Here is a 27,865-nt window from a genome sequence, read left to right on the forward strand (position 1 = left end):
TCAAGACTGGAGAAGAGAGACAGTTTACAAGTTCTCCCAACTGCCAGTCTCAGGTGCAGAGACCAGCGTGTGTCTGTGCTCACAGCCTCTGGTAAGTCCACAGTGCTTGGGAGCCCTGGCAATCACATGGCCATAGGAAGGCCTGTTTTCTGATGGCGACCCATTAGGTCAAGTAAACCCGTCCTTCTTGCTGGACCTCCCCTGGAACTTGTAGAGTAGCCAGTCAGGAAGAGGAAAGATCCCCAGTGTTGAACTTTGGCTCTTAAGAGGCCAGAGGCCCAATGCCCTCACTCAGCAGCAGTAACAACAGATATGTTTACAGACACATTTAGGGGGCCTCCCTCTTATTCTAGAGCCTGTTCAGTTCTAGTGATTAATGTAAGTGGTCAATAACTACCTACTCACTAAAATGAACAAACCAACATGATAACATGACCCAGAACATACACTTCTGCTATGATGAATGATGCACCATAATGCTTGTTAAAGGAATAGTTGATGATCCACAGTAGATGAGCCATAAGTATTAGCTGAATGAGTCAGAAATGAATGACTGAAAGAAGAGTTTATCAGTCATGCTTTTGGCTACTACTTCCCGTATATATTAAGCTGCTTTGACTTGTTTCTGTAGCTCAAATTCAGTCCCAACAAATGGATGATCTAAATTTAAGACTTGTTTTTATTTTCTGTTGTTGAATTTTAAAATAGGCGATGCCACCATATGGATCGAATTCCGTCTTCAAATGGAAAGAGATATTTTCAAACATCCTTGAATTGAGCATGCAGAATGAGGGCGGCATGATGCTTACATACCCACTAATCTCTGTTATGACATGTCTGCATGACGGAGAGGATCATACTCCTGGGTTGAGGAAAGGAGGGCTGTCCACAGATGACACGTGAGTGGAGCCATCGTGTTCCTGTATATACTCGGTAGATATATGGACAGGCTGGAATAGGTAAATCTAATCCTTTGCCATTATTCATTTCACTTTCCTGAATTCTGTGGTATTTCCAAGGAGTGACTGCTTTTCTTCTGGGTTAAGTAGAAATCTTTGCCTAAGTCAAAACCACTTACTTTAAATACATTCGGAGACACCAGGATCTTTGGCCCTACGAGTGTTTCTCATGGTTTCAAAGTCAATGAATTGTCACTTGACCTTAACGGACACTTACAGAACACTGAATTACAGATTAAACTAAGTGGAGAAAAGAAGCTTTTCTCCAAAATTCACTGATCTACTGAGACAGATTTGAGAAGTCATAACAGTGTCACTTTATTGAGCACTGATGATTATAGTGGCAATGTATACAAAATTAAAGGGACTTGGGATTTCATTCTGCTACTTGGAATTATTTGTGGTCCCTTTTAAGGAGGTCAAGGATATTTGCACAGAAGAAAGAAAATCTTGTCAGAGCCACTCTGGTTAAAATTCAGCAAGATGTGCAGTTGCTATGATGAGTCAGAACATTCTTGAAAAGTTATTAATAAAAGATATGCCTCAGCTTCCTAGATATTTTTTTGCATAGGTTGGTATACCGAATAATTGACTAAATGGTAAAATTCTGTCCCTTTCATTTAGATATGTTGCTATTATGTTTCTTCTTACTAAAAAATGTTCTCCATCATTGGTTTGAAATTAAAAAATGAAGTGTCACATAGCTGAAAATAACAAGAAGAGATGTTCCTATTCTTAAGCAGTCTTGAGATGCCCAGGTGCACTGTTCTTCTTCAGGCAAAGTCCATCTTAACACTTACCTTCCAGGTAGGCTTTCTAGGTGGTCATGAAAGGAAGACTGTTCACTGCTTCTTACCTGGAAAGAACAGATTTGAGCTGTACTGGAATCTGCTTAGAACTGAATCTGTACATGAGCCGTTCTAATGAGCTTGTATTCTTCCACTAACTGGTTTCACTGCTTGCTGAAGTCCAAAAATTTTGAAAAATAATTGCACTTTTCTAGATTTCCCTTCCAGAGAAAGGAACTTAGCTGAAGAATTTGAAAACCTACTCTGACATACCCAGGAGTTGGGCTGGGTAATGGGTTGTTTGGGAACAAAAGTAATTTTTAACAAGTGTAACCAAATCAGATTTCTAAACCCTAATGCACAGATTTAGGCACATGATATTGAAATTTGTGACCAATAAATAAATAAGGCAACAATAAAATTCCAGCATTTTTTCCTATCTCTCTGAAGAGAAAGTCAGCTTCTTCTGTGCTAATAAAGGGACTTGGGTTCTACTGCAAATAGTTAATCAATATTCTCCTAAACCCAGAATCAAGAGATGCAGTGGCCCACAGAGAATGCAAACGGACAAAAAGACTCACCATGCCAGCTGCCTTTTAAAAGAAAATGCCAATTAAGGAAAAAAATCGCCTTTCCAAAGAAATGATATAGCAAAAGGGGAAGTAATAGAATACTGTCTTTCTTCACAAGAAACTATTTTTCTTATCAGACTCTTTCTGGTTATGGTAAGTCTTATATGGGAGAGGTCAGAGGGAAAGCGGGGGGCACATCTGGGGAAACAGGGAGACATTAAAGAATAGTTTTGCCTTTATAGGTTAAGTATATATACAGTATTAAACCCCTAATATTTAGAGTCATATTATCAATGCTCAGACTGATGCTTAGCAGTTATGCAGCTATGAGTATGGCCATTCATTCATTCTGAGCATTTTCTTTCAGCCAGTCAATGGAGGTTACAGTCTGAAAAAAGAGAGGATACGCCTGCCCTTCTAGTGCTTACATTCTAGCAAGGGGAAGCAGAAAACAAACATGCATGCCGATGAAACAAGATCATTTTAGACCAGGGTAGAACAAGAAAATCATACAGAGAACCACTGGCCGGGCGAGCAGGGCTTCTCTTAGGTTAATGCATATGTTGAGGTGGTGACCTGAATGCAGTGAGGGGACCCAGGTGGGAGGAACAGCTTTCCAGGCAGAGGGAACAGAAAGTGCGGAGGACACATTGCAGTGAAGCTGGCAGGCAGGCCACCATGTTTAGACTTTATCTGGTAAACTGGGAAGTCCATGCAGGACCTCAAGCAGGGGAGTGATGTGATCTGAGCCTCACCGAGAAGAGTGAGCCCTCATGTCCTCATCCCTCGCTTCATGGTTAACACGGGAGGAACACCAGACCGAGGCCTTATGCAAAGAGCAGGGAATCCAAAGGACGCTGTCCAGACAAGGTCAGGATTCACGGTGAGTTGCTGAGTGTGGATGCTGTGGTTGCTGATGGTGCTGCTGGAATGAAGGCAGGGAGTCACGGCTTCCTAGCAAGCCAGAGAGTGAAATAAGGACCCATCTTTGACAGATCCATCAAAGTGAACCGGACTTGAATCCGGCTTTCCTGGTGTGGCTTATGGAGCTTACCTGAGCTCAGCTGGTAAAGAATCCGCCTGCAATGCAGGAGACCCAGTGTGGCTTATTCCAGAGGTTTCCAGGTTTGGGGCATAGTGAAATGAATCAAAACATTTCAGGGAAAGACTCTTCCCACTAAGGTACACCTTTTGTGGAGCTGGCCAAGGCGAAAAGTGTGGGCACATTTGGGGAACCAGGGAGATAACTAAAAAAACAAATAGGTTTCTCATTATTTATAGGTAAAGTATGGTGGTTAAGCCTCTGTTATTTAGAGTCAGATTACCAGGGGTCAAACTCTTGGGTTTGAACACCAGAACTGCTTGGGTTTATAGAAATTGTGACCTCTTTGAACCTTTCTTTTTCTCCATATTGTGCAGATAATAACAAGATGTACCCTCATGAAATAGTAAAGATGAAACAAAGCAGTGAATTTAAAGAGTTCAGACAGGGGCTGATATCTGGTACATAAGAGGTCAATAAATGTTACCTGCAATTATTACTATTATTCATTACTCACTATTATCTCAGCATTTATCACCCTCATCTATGTTGAATTCTACTGCACAGACCCAGTGGATCACATATAATTGTATCCCATACTTTTCTCTTCCCACACCTGCATCCATACCCTCCTCAGGCAACTCATTTGTTCCAGGATTTTACTCAGAGACCCAGGGATGCATATTCCTTGTGTTGAAATCACTGCAGCCTTCTTCTCCATGGCCAGATCTGGAAAGAGGCCTTTTGGACATGATCTCAATTGTGAGAACATTCCTAATATGTTCCATATTTACAGGTGAGGAAATCAGGGCTCAGAAGGGGAAGTGACTCCTGTAGAGTCACTAGGTCAGCAAGAAGCAGAACTGAGATTCAGACTCAGGTCTGTTTGACCTCGATGTCTTGTAAAACTTAAAAAAAAAAAGCATCTATTCAACACCCCCGAATACCCCTGACACCCACACAGAAAGTACCAGTGACTTTAGGGCTCAAAATTAGAGAACTGTGATCAGGCCCAGCAAATAGAGAGCCCAAGGTTCTCAGAGAGACTCTCAGTCTGCCGGGTGTCACAAAGTGTCTCCCCGGCACCCCCCACGCCCTCCCATCCAGGCCAGTGGTAACACAATGTGCTGGTATTACTTTGACTGTGGCCATGTGGTGGTGAGCAGCCCTGAGCCCCTTCCGGCCTCTTTGTCCTGTTTAGTGCTCCATCTGTGGGCCCCTCGCCGGCTGCCCGGCTGGTCTTGACTCTGAGGTGGAGGAGTAAACATCTCGGGAATCTTTATTAGTTTATTTCAGAAGATGGAGCCTGTTTGTCCCTGGGGCCCGTCCCTTTTTTATGGCCTCCAGCCCTTCTTGACAAATTCTAGTGACTGGAGAGAAAACCGCTTTCTACAGCGGATCATTAAAACACCACCATAAACCCAGGGCCATAAAATATTATTTGCTGGGCATAAAAGGAGGGTAGATTTTCCCAGAATGACAGCCCAGCCCTGCTTTCTCCCACTGAGAAAGCCAGCATGGGGATGCGATCGTTCATAAATTCCTTATCTCACACTCTGTTTTGTGAAATAACCCTGGTGGGAGAGCAGCCAAAAATATTGATTTATTTGTTCCACAGGCTCAAAAGCATTTTTAATGAGTGGAGTATGGCGATGCCTTGCCAGTGTGTCTGCAGATGACTCAATCTGTATGCACACACCCAAATGCACACACACTTGGAAAAGGGAAACCATGGAGTTGCACAAACTGGAGGCAGGTGAGACCAGAATATCTGAAGAGGGAGGTGAAGGGGCATCCATTCCCTCCTTCTGGCTGGCTGCCTGTCTGCCAGCCAAACTGCCCAACACCCATGGTGGGGCTGCTGCTTACAACAGGGCCCGCTTTGCAGAGGAGAACCTGATTGAAGGCTCACAGTGGATTTCACAGTTGGTTTCCCTTGACATTTTCCCCTGGAAAGAATTCCTTCATCCATTCATGCATTCATCAGATCATTCATCAAACACTACCAAGCACTTACTAAGTACCAGGTACTGTTCTGAGCAGTAGAGTGAATGAGAGCCGTGGAAAACACTGTTACCGAGCTTACTGCATCCTCCTGGGGTATAATCTCAGCAGACATTATTAATGTCATCAGATAAAGTTCACAATCTTTTATCTGAACTCCTTGGGGACAGACTGATTTGTTGGAAATTTTAGAATTTTTTTTGAAAGATAAAATGGGGGCATATGATAATTTAGTTTGCAAATAGCCCCCGTGAGGTCTGGGGAAGTACCCAGTAACCCAACACCATTCGTATTTCTTCTGTGAAAAGTATGAACATTCACTTCAACTGGGATAAATTAAGACTCTAAATGATCTTGTCACAGGAGGTCCAGTTTCACCACCACAGGAGTTTGAAAACCCGTTTTCAGAGCTGCTTTTTGTAGAGGAGCAGGTAATGAGTGCCCTGTGTGCTGCCTGACCCTTGCTAAGTTCTCCATGAGCTCTGCTGTTCATTCTCGCTGCACCCCAGATTTTCAAGGTCATCTGTTTCATTTTTACTGCTTTCCTACCAGGTAGGTCATCATATTTCTGTTTCTCTTTGTTGTGTGGCGAGGTCATTATATTTCTCTGATTTTTGTTTATATTGTAACAAAATCAATATTTTTGTTATAGTTGTCATAGGTGTGTGTTTAAGAGGATTCTGAGAGGCTAAATGACATGTCTAAAGTTTCACTGTTAGAAAGTGGCAATTTTAGGACTGGAACTCCAGACTTCAGAGTTTATACTCAGCCATAACCCAGCTCTAGTGTCTTCTCCAGGACAGAAAAGACAGCAGAGCAGGAAATAAAAGTGCTGGGGCTGTGTCTACACACACTAACAAAGGCAGTGGGAGAGAAGCAGGCAGTTGTTCAGATAATTCAGAATATAACAAGTTAAAAAAAAAAAAAGAGGTTTGTGGTGAGGAAGCTGGTGTTTCTGGACTGATGGTATGTGGGGGGCAAATTCTGCCAGTAGGATCTTGTAAACATTGGCCTCCAGCACTTGGGTGACGACCCCCACCAGGGGAACTGTGTTCTTGGTCAGCTTACTTCTGGCCACTTGTCAGAGCCTCCGTGGGTGAATTGGGTCTGTGGGGCATCGCTGGGGCACATGCCTGGGTTGAGAGTGTGCTCCCCACGGCCCGGATAAGCCAGGTTGCAACCACTGGGCCAAGGAACTGGAGAGGGAACTGTGGGGGCGGGGTGGGGGTGGGGGGTAGGGCGGTGGGGGGCGGGAAGGGGGGGTGGCATGTCCAGCGGAGACCCCTCTTTGTTTAGACCCTCCCTCCCATGGGCAGATCTAAGGCTAGATTATAAATTGGAAAATAGCCCCCCAAGTGGTCAAGGCCTAGATAAGGTCTAGCGGAAAGGGGATTCGGGTGAATAGGCTGCGTCCCAAGGGGATCTAAGGTAAACAGCCCTTAGGTCTGCGCGCACCCTCGGTGAAATAAGCGAGTTTCATACTGCCATTTTGATGCGCCCAGCAGGTCAGGGCCTTGGAGAGGTGCAGTCAGCTAGGACAAGTCAGGGTCAGGAAGGGACTTGGGAAGCACCTGCGGCGATGCCCTGGGGTAGTCCGCCAGAGATGGGAGTTGGGGGGTGTAAAGAACAGCTACCGTCCCAAGTACGTGCCTTAAGGTCAAGTACATGCTGGAGTTACTGCAGAAATGTTCTCTGTGTGTGTGTGTGTGGTGTGTGTGTGTGTGTATGTGGGGTGTGGGTGTCCCTTCCACCTTTGGTTGGGGGTGGTGAGAGCTGAGAAGAGTAACTGTGTTCCAGTGTGAGACATGGTTTAACCTGGGTCACCCTTGGCATGCTGGGTGTAGGCGACACATCTGGCAACCCCACCCAAGCAGGACCCCCAAACCACAGGTGTCTGGAAGTGCCTGGAAGTTGCAGCGGAACCTGATTTTGCCGAACTTTGCAGGCTTCACACCTGAGGTTGGGAACCAGTCAAGATCCAACCGGCAGGACCATGGGTCGCTTCTAGATGCACTGGGTCACAGCCAGATGCTCAATCACGACCGAGTACCCAAATCTGCTACACTGGGGGCGATGCAGGGCTTGTGCACTTACCCTCTTTTCCAGCCCGGGGGCTTGGGGACCCTCCCCCAGGGATAAGAATGGGGAGGTGGTCCTCCTAGAGATTCCGTGGCATGGCGGCAGCCCGGGTGCAGCCCAGTGCAAGCAGCCTTGGACAGGCGAGCCAAGGGGTCCAAGCTGAAGTTGGGGTTCACCTTCCAGCGAGTAGGCAGCTTTGGAAGGAGAGCAGAGCGCCAGGCGGCTGTCAGGCTGCGGCTAAGGAATGGACCTCTCTCTTTCATCAGATGCTTGGGGGATGGGAAGCCAAGAGGAGGGGGCTCCTGCCTGGAGTGTATACCGACGCCCCCCCTGCACCCCAGCTTGTGGTACGGCTTTAAAATCCTGCGGAGTTTGTCATAGGTCGGCCTCACCACGCATGCGCAAAGGCAAAGTTGGGTTTTTTTTTTTTTTTTTTTTTCCTCCTATCCACCCCCCCCCCCCCACCCCCCGCCCCTTCTCTTTCCAGCCGCCTTTGGTTCTGCAACTTAATTTTTTTTTTTTTTTTCCTCCCTGAGAACACCAGGGGAAAGAGGAGTCCGGAGAGAGGGAGGGAGAGGAGGAGGCAGTTGGCCAGGAGGGCCGGGGGGGTGGGGGGGGGACGCGGTCCCTGCGGTCGGTCAGTCTGTCTGCGGGGCGCAGGATCGCGTGGAAGTTTGCTGCAAGCTCCCAGGCGCCGCCTCCGCCACCCGGAGTCCGGTTCCGTGCAGCCTGTGCCGAGTGAGCTCCTTCGCCGCTGCCGGAACCCGACCGCCCGCCGCCCGCTGCCCGCTCTCCCGCCCCTCAGGCCCCGGCGCCAAACGAGGAGGTGGGCAGCCACGCCGGCCATGGACCGCCGGAGCTGAAGAGCCTCTGCGAAGCCCCTGGCCCTAGCGCCTCTTCGCCCTTTTCCCTGGAAAGGCGGGGGAAAAAGGGGGGACTAACCAGAAGAGAGAAAGAAGAGGGTGGGGAGGGGGAACCGGTGTCTCCCCCCGGGGCAGTCGCGCATCGTCCCCGAATCCACCAGAGGCAGAACTTTCAGGGACGACTTTTACCAGTTTGCTCCCACCTTTTTGCCAAACCCTAAAATGAAAGGACAAAAGTTGGCGCTGACTCTGGCAGCTCGGATAACGACTGGAGCGTTTTCAGCGGCATCTCCAGGAGAAAAACCCGTGCGCGTCTGATTGTTCTGTGGCCCCCAAGCTGCAGTGCGCGCGTGTGTGTGTGGGTGTGTGTGTGTGTTTGGGTGTGTGTCTGTGTGTGTACACAGACGTCCACACACACACTCGCGGCCGCGGGATCAGCGCCTGGAAGCAGACGTTTCGGCCACAGACTGACTCGTAGAGGAGGAGCTGGCGATCGGGAGGCGTGAGCCGCCAAAAGTCTGCAGGATCCTGGTGTGAATGAACCGGAGGCACCTGGGCGCAGGGATCACCTCCCCCACACCCCGCCCCGGGCCAGAGTTGAGTTGTGGGGCATTTTTTTTTTTCACCTTCTTGTGAAGAATTTTTTTTTTTTATTATTTGTTGTAAAGTCTTTTGCACAATCACGCCCACATTTGGGGTTGGAAAGCCCTAATTACCGCCGTCGCTGATGGACGTTGGAGAGGGAGCGCCTCGCCGAGGAACAGTCGCCTGCGCGCCCTCGCCGGCCCCGCGGCTCCCTTGTTGCGCGCCGGCCGGGCCCTGCTCCGGCTGCCGGCAGGCGGACTTCGGCGCCCCCTCGGTTCCCGCGCGCATCCCAGCACTACTCTGGCTCGGGCACCCAGACTCGAACGCTAGTGACGGCTTAGGCTCCAGTCTCCAGAGCCTGCCGGACGAGCCCTGGAGGAACCCGCAGCTCCGCGCAGGATCGTCTCCGCAGGCTTAACGAGGACGCTCCGCTTGGATTCTTCGGCTCTGGTGGCGACTTCCTCCCCGCGCCCCCCTCCCCCTCGCAATGAAGGTAGGTGTTCTGTGTGTCGCCGAGGCTCGTCACTTTTTTTTTCTTTACATTGTTTTATTTTGGAAGTTAACTGACCCTCCTCCACCCCCCGCCAACCTCTCCCTACCCTCCTCCATTTCTCCTACATCTGGAGACTCTAAACCCCCCCGCGTAGCTGGCTGAGACCCCTACCCTTTCGCCCTCCCCCCATCCCCGTGCACTACCTCGGTCTCCCAGGAGACAGACCTCTTCTTGTCCCACCAAAAGTTCTGCAAACTTTTTTAGACTTTGGAGAAAAAGTGGGGTAGAGACAGCGCAGAAAAACTGAGAGGTCCGCAGACGACTTTCCTTTTGCCCTGAGAAACTCAAGTGTAGCTTACTATGTATATTTCAGTAACAGGATAATGATTCAATTCAACAAATATTTACCAAGCGCCCACTGGCGCGGACCCCGAGAGGGTGGGTGGCCGGGGCTCAGAAAGGGGAAGGGGACTCCTTGGTTGAGAGACCGTGAAGCCAGACCAGGAGCTGACTATTCCTGAGCCTCGTACCCCCCGCCTTCTGCTGCCAGAGGCCAGGTTGCCGGCTCAATGCAGCCGGGGAACCCAAGCGCAGCAGGCCCTGTGCCTTTAAGAGTGCCTGGCAGGGGGCCAGCTCGCACCCTGGCGCAGGGATGGGGTCGCGTTATTAGCATTATTAGCCGCCACTGGGTGAGCTCCGCACTTTGCAGCGGTGATGGGGGTGGGGAGGGCTGGCGGTGGTGGCTCTAATTTGGTCCGCTGGGAGAGCGCACCCCGGCCCCCCGCGCGGAATCCTCCTTGTCCTTTAGAAACATTTGGGCCTCCGGGTTGGGAGAGCGGGCGGGGGGCAGTTTGTGAACTCTTGTTTGTTTTAATTGTCAGTTGTATGTTAAAGCCGAGTCACACACTCCGAGGGTCACCGAGAGTTCACTTTTACGAAAAGTTAACATTTCCTGCAGTATAACTAGCTATTTTCCAAACAATTTTTCCTCTCTGTCCTGCAGGCTTCGATCCTTATTTTCATTTTTCTTGATTCTCTTTTAAATTTTCTAGAAAATAAGTTTGGGATTGGAATTCAGATGTTTCCTAAAGCACCCCCTCAAAAAAGTTTATAAAAAACCCACAGCTTGGAGACCCCGTGGCCTGTTTTAGTCTCCAATCGCAGTCTGGCATGGGGGCCCCTTCTCGTCTCCCGTCTTTCTTTAGACGGACAGCTCGCTGTTTAGAAGTCACTTGGAGTCAGTGGTGGGATCACACCTCCTGCCCTCCTGCCAACGTTCAAGGCTACTCCGGCCAGATGCAGAGATTTTGCTTCTAGACAAACTCCGTGGGGGAGCCGAGGGTGTGCAGGCAGTGGACATTGTGTGTCCAAGTGTGTGGATCTGTGCCCTGCATGTTGTGGAGAGTAAAGGGCCAGTTCTCGGGTCTTGCACTTACTAAATCCTCAGCCAGGCCTGGTGCCACAAAGGAAGACCCTCCCTCCCCAGGAGGCTCGGTCAGAGTCCCTAGCCGTTCCCTCCGCTCGTTCGAGCGCTCTGGTGCACAAGGGGTTAGCACCGTCTGCCAAAGCTCAGCTAGTCCTCTGCCTTTTTCTTTCTCGCTGTGCGGTGCCGGCTGCCCCCTGTTGGCTGCCTTGAGGTAGGACATCTTGGAGCCTGTGTCTTGGCCGGGCAGGCAGCTTGCTCGCCTCTTCCTCCCACCTCTGGCTTTACAAGAACATCCCTTCGGATCGCTAGGTCACACTCTCCCAGGAAGGCCCCTCGGAGGCCCCCAGAGGACATGCTGCCCTGCGCGGCTGCATTAGTAAGGGGTCAAGTGTCCGACCCAGCGAATGGGGCTCGGGCGAGTGGAAGAAGGGTTGGTACCCCTTCTCCCCGGCACATTAAGGAGCAGGAGCGTCCCCCTAGGAAGTCTCGGGTCTGGTCTTGACCCCCTCACTGGTTCACCCTGTAAGCCGAGGACCAGCGCTTCTTTTTCTCTCTCGTCCTCAGTTTCTTGTCTATTAAAAAGTGGAGTTGAAACAACCTCTGAAAAATCGGTGTTGAAGCATTCTGTAATTTTCCTTCTCTTTCCTTCCGCCGACAAACAGTTCTTTGGGACAGAGTTGAGAGGCTGTGCCTAGAGAGCTAGGCTAGACTTCTTGTGTGGGAAGGTAGAAGTGATGTTTCCCTCTTCTCCCTGGTCCCCCCAGGTGTGTGTGTGAGAGAGAGTTGGCTTGCAGTCTGGAGATCTTGTCTAAGGATGGATGAGGTGAGGCCGGCAAGAGAACTAGACTTGGCCACTGTGCTTCCCTCGGAGACTCCCTGGTACCCGAGTTGGTGTCCCTTCTGAGTCAGGACAGTCAGAAGCTGCACACACCTTCCTTGCACTGATTGGGGCTCAAGGAACTCCCTCCTCCACCTCCTCTGTCGGCTCCCCCACCCCTTCCGACCCTCGGTGCTGTGGACACATCCGGGCGGCTAGGGGCAGCTCCGGCTCTCTTGCTCCAGGCTAGAGGCCTGGGGGAGTGCGGGCTCCTCCTGGGCTCCCCCAAAACGGACCTCCTTTCAGCCTACCATCCCCTCCTGCTTCTCCCCTCGTTCCCCAACTTTGTGGCTGCCACTGATTTTTTCTCCTGCAGTTTTCTCCATCTCTCTCCCCTTGCTTTCGGGAGAGATTAAAGTGGGGAAAACAAAATTTATCTCCCACTAAGAGCTGGGATTCTTAAGAGTTTCCTGTGCTTTTCGCCACCGCGAGCCCAGGTCAATCTAATTTATTCTCCCAGTTTCTCCATCATTTCCGCTCCCAGAGACTAGGGTCTAGGGGCTGGGGCTGGACGTGAAGTGGAAGGGGGTGTCCAGACCGAGTGAGGTAGCGCCAGTGGCTGAGGGGCGAGAATTTTCTCCCTGCCTCGAGGGAATTTCTTTTTAGGCGCTTCTGGCCTCCGACTTGAGCGTGCTTTCCGGGGCTTTCTGTCGCCCCCCAAAGTCCTCTAAACTCGCGTAACGGAGTTTAGAGGATTCTCGGCCCGCACACCAGTTGATAAAGAAGGGTTAGGGACACTTTTAATCCAGCGGGAAGGCTCTGGAGGAGAGACAATATAAGCCTACTCTACGTGGATCTGTTCTGGGGCTGGAAACAAGGGCGCGCAAACGCCCTACCCCCACCTCACCCCTCCCTTGCGCTAGAACCTCTCAAATGCCCGCAGCCCTCCTCTCAGACGCGCACTAGAAACAGATGCCAAGTATCCTTACAAAGTCCATTTCTTCGGACCCTGAAATTGTTCAAAATTTTTAGCCTGGTCTTCGGTGAATTCAGCTTCTGCCCAGAACTTTTACCCTGCATGTTACGGTCTCCGGAAAGGTCTTATTTTGTCCTCTTTTCGGATCAGTTCTCTTGGTAAACAGGCAGGGACGTTTACCCTACAGTTCGATGTATCAGTGAGTTGGCTGTGGGTTCCTTCAGTCTTTAAACTTGTGGGGCCTTTTCTGGGTTGCACGGGGGATTGGAGCGGGAAGAGGGCCAAGCTGTTTCCGGGCAAGCGCGCGGGTTAAGTGGAGATGTGACTCGCGGGGCTCTCCCGGCAGATTCCCTTCGGGACACCTCCGGCCTACTCCCAGCCCCGGGCTTAGAGACCCGCGTCGCGGAAGCCAACTGCCCCGCTCCCACTTTGGCCCCAGTTCTATGAACGAGTGGCTTCTCCCCGAGGTCGTCGGGCCGAGAGTGGGATCGGTTTGTGTGGCTTCTCCTCTAACAAAGAGATCCGCAGTAATCCGCGGAATCTGTTATCAATTTCTCCGCTGCCCGCGCCCCGCCCCGAGTGCCCCGCCCGTCGGAAAGCTGGAAAAGTGCGCGCGGCTCGCAGCGCGGTCTCTGCCTCCGCCTGGGAAGCACGTCGGAGAGCCTGTGTGTCTGTGCACGAGTGAGTGTGTGAATGTGCCAGAGTGTGAGTGTGTATGAGTGTGTGCACGCGCACGGCCTTGGCCCCCGATGGAGAGAGTTGACTTCGCAGCTTGGGCCGCGCGAGAAGGCAGCCCTCGCGAGCCACCCCCTCCCCTGGAGGAAACTTGACACTTCGGGCGGGGGTGGGGAGGAAGACCGAGCCTTCTCTCTCCTGGGCTGGGGAAACCCCAGGCTTCTCTTCTGCGGCATGCGCCCCCCAGCTCTGCGACGTTTTAGGGATGAGTGGGCCTCGGGCGCGGAGCCCTGGGTGGCGAACACTGAGGACCGCATAAGCATTTCCTCTAGAGAAGCCCCGAGGAATCCGGGCCAAAAGGGAGGCTGGCAAGGGAAAGCTGAGGCGCGCTCCTCAGCCCCTTCGCGTCTCCACCGCTGCCTCGGTCCCCCAGTCTTTTCTGGTGCCGGTTCCAGCCCAGGCCGTTCTGCAGCCTGGAGGAGGTTCACCTTTCCTTTTCCGAGGAAGGGGCTCCCTTGGGAGCCGAGGGTGGCGCAGCGCGGCAGGGTTACTCTTATCAGAGATGTAAAAGGGGATTTTGGAAAGCCGTTCCTCCCACCCGCCGCCGTCTAGCTCCGCCACCGCCTACAGGTGGAGAAGTCACCAGTGGGGAGGACGGCGGCGGAAACCTCCAAGGCCGCCCCCTGCCCCCGAAATTCTTGACGACGGGAACCTTCGCTGCCGAGGCCCTCTGCGCCCTGGAATCCAGGGGCTCGGCCGAGGCGCGGGAGCCAGCGCATCTCTGGCCCAGCCGGGGACTCCTTCGCACCGGCCCGGGCCTCGCCCTGCACCCTCATCTTGCGAGACTGACCCAACCGCGTCCGAATTGGGCTGGAGGGTGGGGTAGCGGAGTTTCAAGACCACGCTCAAGGTGCCCCGATGGCGAGATGCAACTCCAGACCAGGACCAAAGGAAACTGGAGTCCCCTCGGCTTCCTTTCCCCTTTCTCCGTGGCAGCTGCTAGAAGTGGGGACTGGAGGGAGCGGTAGTGGGAGTGAGAAAATCAGATTTTGGGGGAGCGCTGTGGGGAGGGCCGGGAAGGGAGCCCCTCTCCTCGGACAGCGCGACCTGGGGTGTGGGGGGTTGTGTATCCCTCCTTTGGGATACACTCCAAGGCGGAGGCCGAAGGCAGGGAGAGGGCACTGATTTCCGGTTTCCTGCGCCGGGAGAGCCGCTCGCCCATCCCCTTATGCCCCGTGCGCCCCCATCTCCTCCCCACCCCAGTCTGGCCGAAGAGCGGTCTAAGGAAACCCAGGCTGCCTTTCCCGCTATGGAAGCGGCTAGCCCCGGAGCGGGCGGTAAACTGATTATGAAACTGATGATGTTAATTCAGAGCTGCATTTCCCAGCTGGGCACTCCCGTGCTCGCCGCTCCCGGGGGCCTCGCCCCCCACCCCTTGCCCTTCCCTCCCGCGTGCTGCCCCCACCCCCCACCCCCGCGCCGGCCACCCCGCCTCCCTCGCAGCCGCCGGCGGCGCGCTCCACTCGCCTTCGCGCTCCTCTCGCCCATGGAATTAATTCCGGCTCCACTTGTTGCTCTGCCCAGGTCGGGGAGAGGACGAGGGTGGCAGCGGGTCCCCGAGTGAATTCCCGAGGAGGGACTCAGCACAGCGCGGAACTAGAGGGGAGCGAGGGGGTGCAGGACGCGAGCAAGCAGGAAGGAGGCAGCGCCTGGCACCGGGGCTTTGACTCAACAGCATTGAGACATGTTTGTAATCGCTGGCGTGCCCCGCGCGCAGGATCCCAGCGAAATCAGATTTCCTGGTGAGGTTGCGTGGGTGGATTAATTTGGAAAAAGAAACTGCCTATATCTTGCCATCAAAAACTCACGGAGGAGAAGCGCAGTCAATCAACAGTAAACTTGAGAGATCCCGGATGCTTCCGTTGTTTAAACTTGTATGCTTGAAAATTATCTGAGAGGCAATAAACATCTGCTCCTTTCTTCCCTCTCCAGAAGTCGATTGGAATATTAAGCCCAGGAGTTGCTTGGGGGACGGCTGGAAGGGCAATGTCTTCCAAGTTCTTCCTAATGGCTTTGGCCATATTTCTCTCCTTCGCCCAGGTTGTAATAGAAGCTAATTCTTGGTGGTAAGTTTATCCTATATGCATATTCTTTTACTTTAAGATTCGTTTGTATTGTATAATGAATGCTGCAATATTCTCAGTCGTGAATTTGGGTGTATTTATGTAATACACACACACACACACACACACACACACATATATATTTTTATAGACATTTATATATGTGTATATATATATATAAATATAAAAATGTTTAAATCAAAATTTTCTTTAAATTTTGTGAATTAAAATTTTTGCTTATTTTTAACACTGTGAAGCTTATCTTTAGCTCCATAGGGAATAGAAGCTATAAATTTAACTTTTGTCTTTTTTGAGGTTCACATTATGCTTGTAGTACATCATGTAATTAAGGGAAACCAGAATTCACTTCTCTAATAATTCTAAGCCTATCTATAAAATGTGCTTTTTGCTACCTCTAGGTAGTAAAAGTGAGTTCCAACGTTTATTTTCTGTCACTTGAAGTTACTAACTTTCAGGGTCTGAGGTAGGCAGAGTTACTAGGAAGATAGCTACACTCCAAGTGGGGAAGTACTGAGGGCTTGAAATTTAATCAAAAAAGGTTACCTTGAGTAGTTCAGTGTCCCTAAATGCGGGTTTCTTGCTGGTAGGGGCCTAGAGAGTAGACTGCATTATATCTAGAGGATTATTTTTGACTGCATTCTGGGTTTTTTTTTTCTTTTTTTACTGTAAATGAACAGCGTTTTTCTGTCAAACATGACTTCTGTTCCCCGGATACTCTGTCTTGGGTCCCTCACAGTCACATAAGGAGCCCTTTTAAAACTTCCAGAACAGGGTGAATTTTCTTCCGTCTGTATACTTGTCCTCCTGTTCTTCCATCCGTCAAAAGGAACTGCTATCTCCTACCCGTGTCGAATTATGTCTGCTCTCCGTATTCATACATTTTCAAGGCAGATCGGTCCAATTTGTGGGGCAAAGTGAGTCATTTTCTCTCATGTCAGAGGCCCATCCCCCCCGACTGCCTTTTACCCCTTTTCTGGTGTGGAATATCAGAGATTTTGGTTCAGGTATATGGCAGAAAGGGGCAAGGAGGGGAGTGAGAACTCTAGCTGAGAAGCCAGATGGCGGGACAGGGGCTATACAATGCCTCCGTTTTCTGAGTGGAGTTTAAACAGAGGAGTTCTATGAAGCCCGTCTCATACTTTGTCATGAGGACAAGCAGGAGAGAAAAAGCATCTGTGTGCTTAAACTTCTGTATTGCTGACATGTTTTCAGGGGGCCCACCTTGAGAGTTCACGTAAATCTTGAATGCACATCTCCCCCCCCCTCCCTTTTTAGGTCGCTAGGTATGAATAACCCTGTTCAGATGTCAGAAGTATATATCATAGGAGCGCAGCCTCTCTGCAGCCAACTGGCAGGACTTTCCCAAGGACAGAAGAAACTCTGCCACTTGTATCAGGACCACATGCAGTACATTGGAGAGGGCGCCAAGACGGGCATCAAGGAGTGCCAGTATCAGTTCCGGCACCGGAGGTGGAACTGCAGCACCGTTGATAACACCTCTGTCTTCGGCAGGGTCATGCAGATCGGTAGGAAACCATTTCAGATGTTGTTAAATATATAGAAACTTTTCTCCTAGGAAATGTCTCTAGTGTTACTTAAAGCTTCATCTGATGGGACTCTTCCAGCAGGGTGGCAGCTTGGGACTTCTGTCATTATGGCTGTGTTCGTGCCTGTCCTCTGGATGTCTAATGATAAGTTTTGGACTTCTTGAATTAGATCAGGAGAGGGTGGGCATCAACTACACCTTCATTTTTCTCATCACTTAATTTTCCTAAAAAGCATTTTGTGTAAAATAGTACCAGAACACTTACGTTGGTTTCACAAAAGTAGATGGGGAAAGCTGAGTCATTTCTGTCCTTAAACTTCAAAACTCTTAATTGTTAGAAGTTTCCTAACTTGAACCACAATTCAGATGGCCCAGGCATCAAACTGAAAATTGCCATCTTGCAGAATGCTGGATGAGCTGGACGTAAGTAAGGTTTTAATGTTCCTAATATAGATATTTCCTAAAGCTATCTATTGAGATAAACGTGTTAGACACTTTACTTTTAGTCCCAGGAAGAATTTTAATTAGAAGTGATCCAATTTACATCTGTGAGTTGGCCATTGATATAAGAACACCTGCTTCAAAGGGCAACCTGGAAACTTAAAAGTGTTTAATGTATCGTTCACGTCCAGTTCTTTATTTTTAAATGTGTTGTTGAACTTGTTATTCTATTCAGGGAGAAGGTGGCACTAAAACTGGGCTAAAGGCAAAGAATTTGGAAAATCAGTCTGCCTCTGGTTTAGTTGAATAGTGTAGGCTACAGTCTGACAGATGTGGTCCTGTGTGTGTGTGCTAGTGAATATTTTTGGTCTCTTTACTTTTATGCAAACAAGCCCATATAATTAATATGACTGCAGTGACTCCTAAAATAAGCAATTTATCAAAGCAATTAACTATTTATACTGACTGAAGATAAAAAGTTGGCTTAATGTCCGTCACGGATGGATAAAATGCTTTTTAAAAAAACCCTGAAAAGTGCATTCATTGAGAACAAAAAAGAGTTGTCAGTGGATGTTTGAGCCAAGCGGCTTCATAAACTAAAATAATACAGGACTGGAAGCCGTTCCTCTAATTGAATGGGAGAACGGTCTGCAGCCTCAGCCTACAGAGCCTCCTAGGGCTTTCCTGTTAATGATTAAAATGTGCTAATGCATATTCTGGGACCTGAATCTAGGAATTAAGCTTCAGGAACACAGGAGTTTTCCCCAAATATGGGCTGCCTTATGTGGTTAACTCAGGGTGTAGTGAAGATTTAATTCTCCTGCATTTTGATATTGTGAGTGATCCAAAAACATCTTTGTCAGCTATATCACAGTAACCTCTCAGCCTTCTCTCCACCTTTGCCTTATGTGTTCCCTCTATCTACCTTCCTCTCAAACTTTGGGAGTTTTTCCCATATGTATGAGTTAGTGAAAATCATACACCTCTGATGGTAACAAGGAAGGAAAACAGCAATTGGAACTGTTTTTCTGTGTAGTCACTGGAACACAGCTTTGATTTAAGATCCTCTTTGTATGTAGCCTGTTTGGGGCCAAAATGTTCAGAATAAGCTATCATTTGCTAAGTGGATTTGAGTTCTGCTGAAGATTTACTTAAAATGTGGTCCAAGATTCAAAGAGACTCCTTCCTTAGGGAACAAGCAGAACCCTTGGTACAAAGGCCTGTGTTTAATTGTCCCCTGTAAGTAGACTCTCTGGTCCTTAGCTGTGAGGCACCGTCTTGGTTGATGGAAGTAGGCAGGAGTGGAAGCTCATGATGGCCCCAGAGGAGGGAGCCCTCCTGGATCGTACCATCATCCCTGAGGCCCCCTCGCCAAAGGGTCCTCAGGTGTCCGAGCTCTCAGAGCAGACAGCTGCTGCAGGGTGGCTCATGGTGGTGGAACACAGGGCCTTAGAGAGAGAGAGAGGAAAAATCAGAATCGATTTTTATGGAAGAGGAACATGAACCCCACCCCAACGGTGGAAGTTACTTCATTTTCACTTTTCTACTTTAGGGTTTGTTAGATGAGAATGAGCTAAGGGAAAATTTGAAACACCTTTGATGCTAAGTGTGTGGGTGCCCACTCCAGAGCATGGAGTTCACCAGGGATGTGGAAGCTGGTTCTCCTCCCTGAGAGACCCTATGATGGGGCCAGTTTCTGTGACTCAGGCTGCCACCCCCAAGCACTCACCTACTTTCTTTAGAGGCCAGTCCAGGCGCTGTACACAGTCGCCTCTTCATTATGAAAACGTCCTCATTTTTCATCATGCTAGTCTTTCCTTCCAGCTTTTGTCTCCGGCTTGTCTTTGTTTGCCTGCTGTGAAAAGATGTGTAAGAAAGGCGCCGTCTTCCCAGAGGGTGAGGACAGGAAGGCTGATCTCTCAGGGAGGAGCTGTCACCCGATGCAGTGCTGCTTCCAGGATGGCTGCGTCCCCACGCTGCAGCCAGAGAGCACTTCTCATGCTGACATTTTCCCTGCAGTGACCAACTAGCTTAGAGATAGCTACCAGGTTTGATTTCTGGGGCAAAAAAAGAAAATAGTCAAGAATAGCATTGTCGTGCTTTGTATAAAATCCCTTTGATGCTCTCTGTATGCAGGACAGAGCTTTTTCTCTTCCTCTGTCTCCAGAGGATGGTTTATCTCTCTTCCTCAAGCTACCTCTGTATTCTATGAGTCTCCTGTCCACAGGGTTTTCTGTACTATCAGTGTTAATCCTCAGATCACTCCCTAGGATCTGTCTGCTCTCCTCATTTCTCACCACTCCCTTGATGTTCTCTGCCTTGCTAATTCAACTAGATAGATGGAACACCCCCACAGGAACTTTCTGGATCCTCCTGCCAACCACCAGCACACTCCTCAAGTTATTCATTTTTTACAATGTGGGAGGGAAGGTTTGGTAAATCAGAGCCATCGCCATTTCTGAGAGGGGAATCACAAGTGGTCACAGATTGAGGGGCAGAAGCCCAAAGGAAGGGCAGTCTGCAGGTTCCCTGAGTTGGCAGAGCCGCCCTCCTGCAGGATGGCCCTTGAATACTATGGTCAGCTGTTGTTGTGATTCCCTACCCCCACCAAAAAAAAAAAAAATTGTTAGCAAGCTCTTTAAGAGAAACTGATCCTGGTACAGGGATCCCAGTGTCAGAAGGGGCCTTTTCCCCCCTGGGCATCTGGTTCAATACCCTTATTTTATATTTGAGGAAAATGAGGCCCCCCCTTGTCACCCCGTGCCCCCCAGGCCCAGCTTCAGCTGGCTGGGTATTAACCCTTCTCCCTCGTAGTATAACACTTTCATTAAGTGACTTCTTGTCCCATGTAGAAATGTCTCTAGGTACAAGTGGAAATTGGAAATTAAGATAGTCTATGCTCACCTCCGTTTTTCTCCATACAAATAGGACTCCTATAGAACTGTTTGACAGGGAGCTATTCTTTACAAGTTTTAGGGCAGGAGAACCTTTTTCTTCTTTTCTCCTTAAGACTATCCCCCCCCCCCCCTTTTTGTTGTTTTCCTGACACTTGGAGTCAGAGGCTGCTGCGGAGTCACAGAAATGACATTAAAGAACGGCAGGCTGTTGTGAAAGTAAGATACTCACCTTCTTGAGTAAGAAGCATCAGGCCGGGCAGCTTGGGAACTGAGAAGAGGCGAGAATTTCATTTGTAACTCTCTAGGAACCGGTTGAGAAATATCCTCTGGGGAAGTCAGGAGCCTTGTTCTGAGTCAGACTTGATGCTGCAGACGGAGGAAGGGGAAACCAGGTTACTACCAGCGGGGCTACAGGAGCGGGAAGGGGCGGCTGCAGTGTTTGGCTTTCCTGGGGGCCTAGGGCTTTCAGAGGCTCTAAGCCTCTGTGCTCCTGTCCTGTAGGTCACTCAGAATGAAAATAGTAACAAATGTTTAAAATAAGTGTCAAGAAGTCTACCCCAATTGTGTGTTTTCTTCCCTTGGTGACTTCTTTTCTAGGCATTTGGGTTATTTTCAGAAGAGGTGTATAGAACAATCGATCTCTGAGCATCCCGCCTTGGGCTCTGTCTGAAATGGCAGAGCAGAGGTGGGGTGTGTGGGTGTTAATACCCTCCTGGGTTGTTTCTGCGTGTTGGGGCCTCCTAGTTCCCCCTTTAGGAGCCGGGTAGGGGTGTTCGCCGTCCGGGGCTGCAGAGTGGGGGGCGCCCGCTGACCGGTCCTCGCCCGCAGGCAGCCGCGAGACGGCCTTCACGTACGCGGTGAGCGCCGCGGGGGTGGTCAACGCCATGAGCCGCGCCTGCCGCGAGGGCGAGCTGTCCACCTGCGGCTGCAGCCGCGCCGCGCGCCCCAAGGACCTGCCGCGGGACTGGCTGTGGGGCGGCTGCGGCGACAACATCGACTACGGCTACCGCTTCGCCAAGGAGTTCGTGGACGCCCGCGAGCGGGAGCGCATCCACGCCAAGGGCTCGTACGAGAGCGCGCGCATCCTGATGAACCTGCACAACAACGAGGCCGGCCGCCGGGTGAGCCTCCGTCCGCCGCAGGCCTGGGAGGGGCCGGGGCTCCCGGCTCTCCCTGTGTCTCTGCGGCTCTCTTCCTGTCTCCGCCTCCCTTCCCAGCTTTTCCGGTCTGTTTTCCCCCTGCCTGCTCCTCTCTGTCCTTCCACTCCCCTCAGCCAGCTCCCCACAGGCCTCCCTGGAGAGGGGTGCACACCCCAGAAAGGCCTCCTGGAGCGGAAGCAGCCCACCGTGGCCAGCTGTAGCCAAGGGGCGCCTGCAGTGGCCTGAGAAAGATCTTTCTCCGCCTCTTTAATAAATCCCCAGCGCAATTGGCCAGGCCAGAGCTAAACATGCTGCTTAGGTTCGCAGCCCTCCTCCCTGGAACAAGTTTGTGGCTGCGATTAAGATTAAATTGGGGAGAGGGAGTTATTTATTTCAGTAGGTGCCCAGTTGAGCAAGCCCTCGCCCAGCTTCCGGGTTACCTCCTCCCCTCTTTGTGCCCCTCCTTGTGTCCTGGGACAGCAGGCCTGATGGATTGAGGGTTTGTAAAAAGAGCTTTTCTAGGATAACTCTCCAACCAACCGGGTGGAATTTCGTAGGTCTGACGATCAGGCCCATGGAAGGAAGAGAGAGGGCCTCGAAAGTGTCCAGAGAGAAAGTCCTCCCAAGGCAGCCCGCCCCTCCACCCCATCCCCCGTTTCACTCTTTCCTTCCCCTGGTGGGGCTGTGAAAAGCTCCCTCACAATAGTTAAAAAGACCCTTTTTTCCTGCGGTTAAACACATGGCACTTTATGGCTGCTTTAAAATGAGGGGGTGAAAACTTTTCCTAACTTTGGCAGCACTGAAAACCAGGGCCATTATTTTTTTCAGAGAACCCAAGGTGGGTGCCAGGAACTTTCTGGTCAGAGATCTCAGTCTTCTGTATTTTGGGGTGAGGAACAGGAATGGTAATCACAAAGTAACATCCAGGGTACAGGAAGGAACCTGAGAGCCCCGCACACCCTCTCGTGAAAGGCGGGAAACAGACTGGAGAACCACTTCCAGGCAGGGCAGAGAATTAGGGGATGGAGCTGTCAGCCCAGGCACTTTTTCCCTTAAACTAGGGCGTTGCAGCTCGAGGGTAAAGGGCTGCAGGTTTGGGGATTAAAGAAATCTAGGTTAACACCCTGCTCTGTTTCTGAGCGTCCGTTGCCCCATCTGCTCACCAGTTAGATGGACAGTAACAGTGTCGCCTGGGGTTGCTGTAAGGACTCACTGGGGTCATACAGTAGACTGAACCTTGTTATTAACACTTGGCCACTTCTGAGTTCTAATTAATAAGGCTCAACCGAAGGGCTGAGTTCAGTGTCAACCAGTGGTAAGTGCTTGATAGATGATAACTGAGTCACTAGACCTAATGAAGCAGAGCACATAGGAAAGTGGAAGTAACCCAGATCCCTCCAGGTAACCTGTTTCTTCTCAGCTTTGATCTTGACTATGGGGGGGACCACAGAAGGACTCAACTCTACAGAATCTTACCTGTGGTGCCTGAGGGGTCAGATGGTTGCTCCAGGGGAGCGTGGCCACTCCTTTCTGAGGCTCCCCTTTGCTGGGGTGCCTGTACCAGGGGTGGACTTTCTGCCCCCTGCAGCCGGCCCAGGCCTTGGAGTGGGCATGGCTACCCCACTGTCTCGGGAGCCTAGCACCTTGGTCCTGTTCTCTACCCAGGACACATCACCTTAATCTGCATGCAGGGCGCCCAGCGTCTCAGACCACAAATGCCTCCAGGACAGAGGTATGGCTGACTCGGGACCCACTGTGTCCCTCTCTGGTGCTTTCAGCCTTCTTTGGGGATTTCCTCGGTTTCTCTCATGGAGAGAAATCACAGGAGCTTAGCAACCAAGAAGAGCAGGTCAAGGGACTTCCAAGGGGAGACAGGAGGGGTCGGAGAGTGGGAAAAGCACATTCGATGTAATTTCATTTAACATGAGCATTTGTACATAGGTTTTTTGGAAATGTTATAGTTGGAGCAGCAAACTATGCTTGATCCTGGTGGATGAGGTTACAGAGAAGACGGTTTTCCTCCAGGATCGTAGGGGTGAGAGGAGGAAAGCTGGACACTCGGTCAGGAAACCGTATTAGACTCCTAGAAAGAAAATCTAGTTTCTGATTCTCCTCAAAGGGGACTGAAGGTTAAATACATTTGCAAAACCCTTTCCCACACTAGCCTAGCCGCGGCCCTGAAACCCTTCATGTGGAGGGGGTACGCTTGAGCTCCCCTTTGAGGAAAGCCCCTTCTGAAGCCCTGGAGGGAGAGGGTCGCTGCTGGGGCAGGAGTGGCCTTGCACGGCTCTGGCCTCCAGGTCCTGACAGGCCGCTGCCAGCAGCGTGCTGGCTTGGGAGGCTCACTGGCACAGCCCCGGGCAGCCGGCACTGTAAATGGGCAGCGGCCACCTCCCAGACCCGTGGGTGCTGCTGCTGCAGGGCCCAGCATCATGCCCTCGTCACCCTGCAAACCAGGTCTGCTGATTGCATCCTGCCTGCTAAGTACCTCAAGCCAGCATGTCTTGGTTTCACCCTTGTAACACTGCCGTGAGGTTGGCACCACCACAGTGCCCTTTGCAGATGGGAATGGAGGCCCAGAATGGTGATGCCCTTGCCTAAATTCAGGGGCAGGACAGAATCTGTGTCTGTCTGGGTCCAGGGTGGACGCGCTCAGCCTGTGCAGAGCGTGGGGGCTGTGCAGGAAGCAGCAGTGAAGGTACCTGAAATCCAGGCCCGGTCCCCCTCTATCCAGCCTGTGTGACCATCTGGGCCGCTTACCTTCTCTGCGTCACTGGGCCCTCGTCCAGTCCCGCACAGGTTACAACCGTGCTGGGAGGATTTGATGAGATGAGAGTGGAGAGGCTCTTAGGACAGGGCTCGCCCCACGGCAGTATGAACAGTAAGAATGAAGAAAGATTTGAACCCTGACCACTTACCAGCTGGGCGCCCATGGCGTGAGCTTGGAGCCCACCTGCCTGGGTTCCGGTCATGGCCCCTCCTTCCCAGTGCTTGGGCTGCTAACACAGCTCGCTGGGCTTCACTTTCCTTCTCTGAGACACAGGCGGTGGGGTGCTTCCCTCACAGGCTGCTGCTCACAGGAGTCCAGGTCAGACCTGACGGCAGTCTCCTGCTTCCAAAAAAGAAGCCAAGGCAACAATTTTGTTTCTTGTTCCCATTCAAAACCAGGTAGTTTATTATGATGTGTAACAATGAGGGGTAAGAACCGATTTGTTTTACAGACTCATTTTTAAAGAAGGCCACAAAAGCCTCCAGGTCTGGAGGACGAGGGGGAGGTGGCCCGGGCTGAGCTGGTGACCAGGGTCTGGGTTCCCAGGTGAGGGTGCCCCCCGCTGACTGTCCCCTTCTCCCCGCAGACGGTGTACAGCCTGGCCGACGTGGCCTGCAAGTGCCACGGGGTGTCAGGCTCGTGCAGCCTCAAGACGTGCTGGCTGCAGCTGGCCGACTTCCGCAAGGTGGGTGATGCCCTGAAGGAGAAGTACGACAGCGCGGCGGCCATGCGGCTCAACAGCCGGGGCAAGCTGGTGCAGGTCAACAGCCGCTTCAACTCGCCCACCACCCAGGACCTGGTCTACATTGACCCCAGCCCCGACTACTGCGTGCGCAACGAGAGCACCGGCTCGCTGGGCACGCAGGGCCGCCTGTGCAACAAGACGTCCGAGGGCATGGACGGCTGCGAGCTCATGTGCTGCGGCCGCGGCTACGACCAGTTCAAGACGGTGCAGACCGAGCGCTGCCACTGCAAGTTCCACTGGTGCTGCTACGTCAAGTGCAAGAAGTGCACGGAGATCGTGGACCAGTTCGTCTGCAAGTAGCGGGCGCCCCGCCGCCTGCCCGTCACCCGGCCCCGCTCCCAGGACCCACTTATTTATAGAAAGTACAGTGATTCTGTTTGGGTTTTTTTTTTTAATGTTTTTTTCATCCCTAAGAATTGCAACCGGAACCATTTTTTCCCCCTGTTCCCATCTGAGAACTCTGTGGTTAATAATATTATAATTATTATTTGGCAATAGGGGTTGGGAACCAAGAAAATATTTATTTTGTGGATCTTTGAAAAGGTAAGACAAGACTTGTTTTGATGGTATAATGGATGGGGGGGGGGGGAAAAACATGCCCTTGCTGAGATGTGTGCACATCTGGAGGTCAAGGAAACATTGTTCTCTTTGTCTCAGCTATCGCATGGGACAGGTAGCACCCCACTGCAAGGAGGTGGCCCAGAGCTATGCATGACCCAGCGCCTGGGAGGGAGTTCTGCGGTCTGGGGAAGCCGGAAGGTCTTGAGAAACAGACAAAACAATGAGAACCCCACCCCCCTCTTTCCCAGGGGCTGCCAGCCTGAAATATTTCCAAAATGTATTTAAAATTTGAGAACAAGAATCTCATATCCCTTCAAGAAAGAAGGTTTATCATATGTCTCACTGTCCTCCAGCATTCCATCTACAGCTGGTCCATTCTATTAGCTACTGAAACCTGGGGAGCAGGGAGAGAAGCCCTAGACATTAAAACACAAAAAACTCCTTTTATTGAGTCAGTTGATTTAACATTCAAAGCTGTTGTGAGAATCAGGTTATCCGCTTGGAAAAGGATCCCTGAATGATTCTGGTACCAGACGTTTTGCTTGGAGAAGGGCAGGGAGGTTGGCTTGGCGATAAAGGAAAATATACTGTAATTTTCTTAGGGATACTTGGTTAATAAATGATAATAGTGAAAACACATGAATTCCATTCACAGATCCTCAACCTGAACTTCAAGGTACTTGTGTGCAGTTCAGCCCTGCACCAAAGCAGAAAACCTATTTGAGGGAAAAAAGTGACCTCCGCCCTCCCTCCTTGACCCCGCGCCCCCTCTGCTTCCGCGCCTTGCTGCGCTGCAGCCGCGTTTCCAAGCGGAGCTCCGCAGGGTCCCCTCTGATTGTAGGACAGGGAATGAAACCCTAGGAGCTCCTCTTGGAAAACAGCTCGCTACTTAGGGATTTTATTCCGCCTACAACTTTTATTTCGAGGAACAGTAGTTTTCGATGTTTTCATGACATCACTTGGCGAATGGCCTTCACAGAGGTGTGGCAGCATTTCCCCCTTCTGATCCTGTGTTCAGACTCTCCATTGATGCTTCCGCTTCTCTGCAGGTATACCTAGAACTGTTCCCAGTGGACTTGAACAGTTGGTTCAGTGGTACCTGATAGCTCAGTCTCTTGTACATAACATATATATATATATATATACACACACATATATATATATATATAAATATAATTATATCTCAGTGCAGCCAGTGATTTGGATTTACAGTTTACTCTGGGGTTATTTCTTCGGTCTAGAGCCTTGAGGTCCTCCACTGCAATCCAAGTGGGATTTTCCCCGACGGTTTCTAAGTTGAGCTCAGGCTGTGGCCCTGATGCCACTGCATGCTGAGCATCGTGAAGCAGCTGTGTTTCTGAGGAGTCTGGAAGGTCTTGGTCATGGGTGTGGTGGTTTGAAGATTTCTTTGGTCTCCCCTGCTCCATCCCTTGGTTCTCCAGCCTCGTTTTCTGCACACTTGCTGGAGAGGGCATTACTTGTTCGTTACAGAGGTGGGAATGAAGAGGACACATGTCAGCATTTCTGTTTCCTCTGCTCACTTTGCAGGGTGGAACTTGGTGCCCGTTAGACCTGAGGGCACCTCCCGAGTCCCCAGGGAAAATCCAGCTCACATCTTTAGCTAGTTTAAAAAAACAAAAACAACAAAAAACCAGGACACCTCTTTGCAAAGAGTACCATCACCTGTGTTCTCATCTCAGACTTGTGCTGTTGTAGAAGTTTGGGAAGACACACGTTCTGCAGCCCTCACAGGCTCAGTGGCCCTCAGGTCAGCCCGGCCACCTGTGGCTCTTATTGCACAAGGATAGTCACTCCCCCTGCTCCCAGCTGCAGTGAATTGCAAGCAAAAGATCTTGAAAGTAAAAAGCACTAATTAGTTTAAAATGTCACTTTTTTGGTTTTTATTATACAAAAACCATGAAGTAATTTTTTTTATTTGCTAAACCAGATTTTTTGTTCCTTTCTAGTGATTCATGTTTATGAAGAGAGTTGAGTTTAACAATCCTAGTTTTTAAAAGAAACTATTTAATGTAAAATATTCTACTTGTCATTCAGATATTATGTATATCTTCTATGGCCTTTATTCTGTACTTTTAATGTACATATGTCTGTCTTGTGTGATTTGTATATTTCACTGGTTCAAAAACAAAACATCGAAAGGCTTATGCCAAATGGAAGATAGAATATAAAATAAAATATTACTTGTATATTGGTAAGTGGTTTCAATTGTCCTTCAGATACTTCATGTGGAGAGTTTTTGAGAAAACATGAGGGATAGTTTAGGGGTGACTACATGTTAGAAAAATAGAAGAGTGGAGAATTTTACCAAGACCAAATTATTTG

At 50.4% G+C, this 27,865-nt stretch overlaps 1 protein-coding gene and 2 long non-coding RNA genes across 10 annotated transcripts; 1 reads left to right on the forward strand and 2 right to left on the reverse strand.

Annotated features, from left to right (window-relative positions):
- Positions 1–697: 697 nt before the first annotated feature.
- LOC133235300 (uncharacterized) lies at positions 698–7,910 on the reverse strand. The gene is made up of 3 exons (XR_009732524.1): positions 7,460–7,910; positions 3,075–3,244; positions 698–1,815 (listed from the first exon to the last, which is right to left on the reverse strand). It is a non-coding gene; the product is annotated as an uncharacterized LOC133235300 (long non-coding RNA).
- Positions 3,239–27,738, forward strand: WNT5A (Wnt family member 5A). 5 transcript variants are annotated; one of them, XM_061396636.1, is made up of 6 exons: positions 3,239–4,157; positions 4,980–5,917; positions 15,272–15,405; positions 16,699–16,949; positions 21,136–21,428; positions 24,803–27,738. In XM_061396636.1, exons 3-6 carry the CDS (start codon positions 15,326–15,328, stop codon positions 25,259–25,261), a joined length of 1,083 nt encoding a protein of 360 aa, XP_061252620.1. In that variant the 5' UTR covers positions 3,239–4,157; positions 4,980–5,917; positions 15,272–15,325; the 3' UTR covers positions 25,262–27,738. The 5 variants fall into 5 exon arrangements, with proteins under 5 accessions (XP_061252620.1, XP_061252619.1, XP_061252621.1 ...); XM_061396635.1 differs by lacking the exons at positions 3,239–4,157; positions 4,980–5,917 and adding an exon at positions 8,040–9,385; XM_061396637.1 differs by lacking the exons at positions 3,239–4,157; positions 4,980–5,917 and adding an exon at positions 9,420–13,285.
- LOC133235299 (uncharacterized) lies at positions 18,100–24,621 on the reverse strand. Of its 4 annotated transcripts, none has more exons than XR_009732522.1 (3): positions 24,365–24,621; positions 19,140–20,673; positions 18,100–18,858 (listed from the first exon to the last, which is right to left on the reverse strand). It is a non-coding gene; the product is annotated as an uncharacterized LOC133235299 (long non-coding RNA). The 4 variants fall into 4 exon arrangements; XR_009732521.1 differs by lacking the exon at positions 24,365–24,621 and adding an exon at positions 21,162–21,250; XR_009732523.1 differs by lacking the exon at positions 24,365–24,621 and having other exon boundaries at positions 19,140–19,467; positions 20,537–21,162.
- Positions 27,739–27,865: the final 127 nt, after the last annotated feature.

The sequence above is a fragment of the Bos javanicus genome, chromosome 22 (genome assembly GCF_032452875.1).
Source record: "Bos javanicus breed banteng chromosome 22, ARS-OSU_banteng_1.0, whole genome shotgun sequence".
Classification (NCBI taxonomy): Eukaryota; Metazoa; Chordata; class Mammalia; order Artiodactyla; family Bovidae; genus Bos; species Bos javanicus.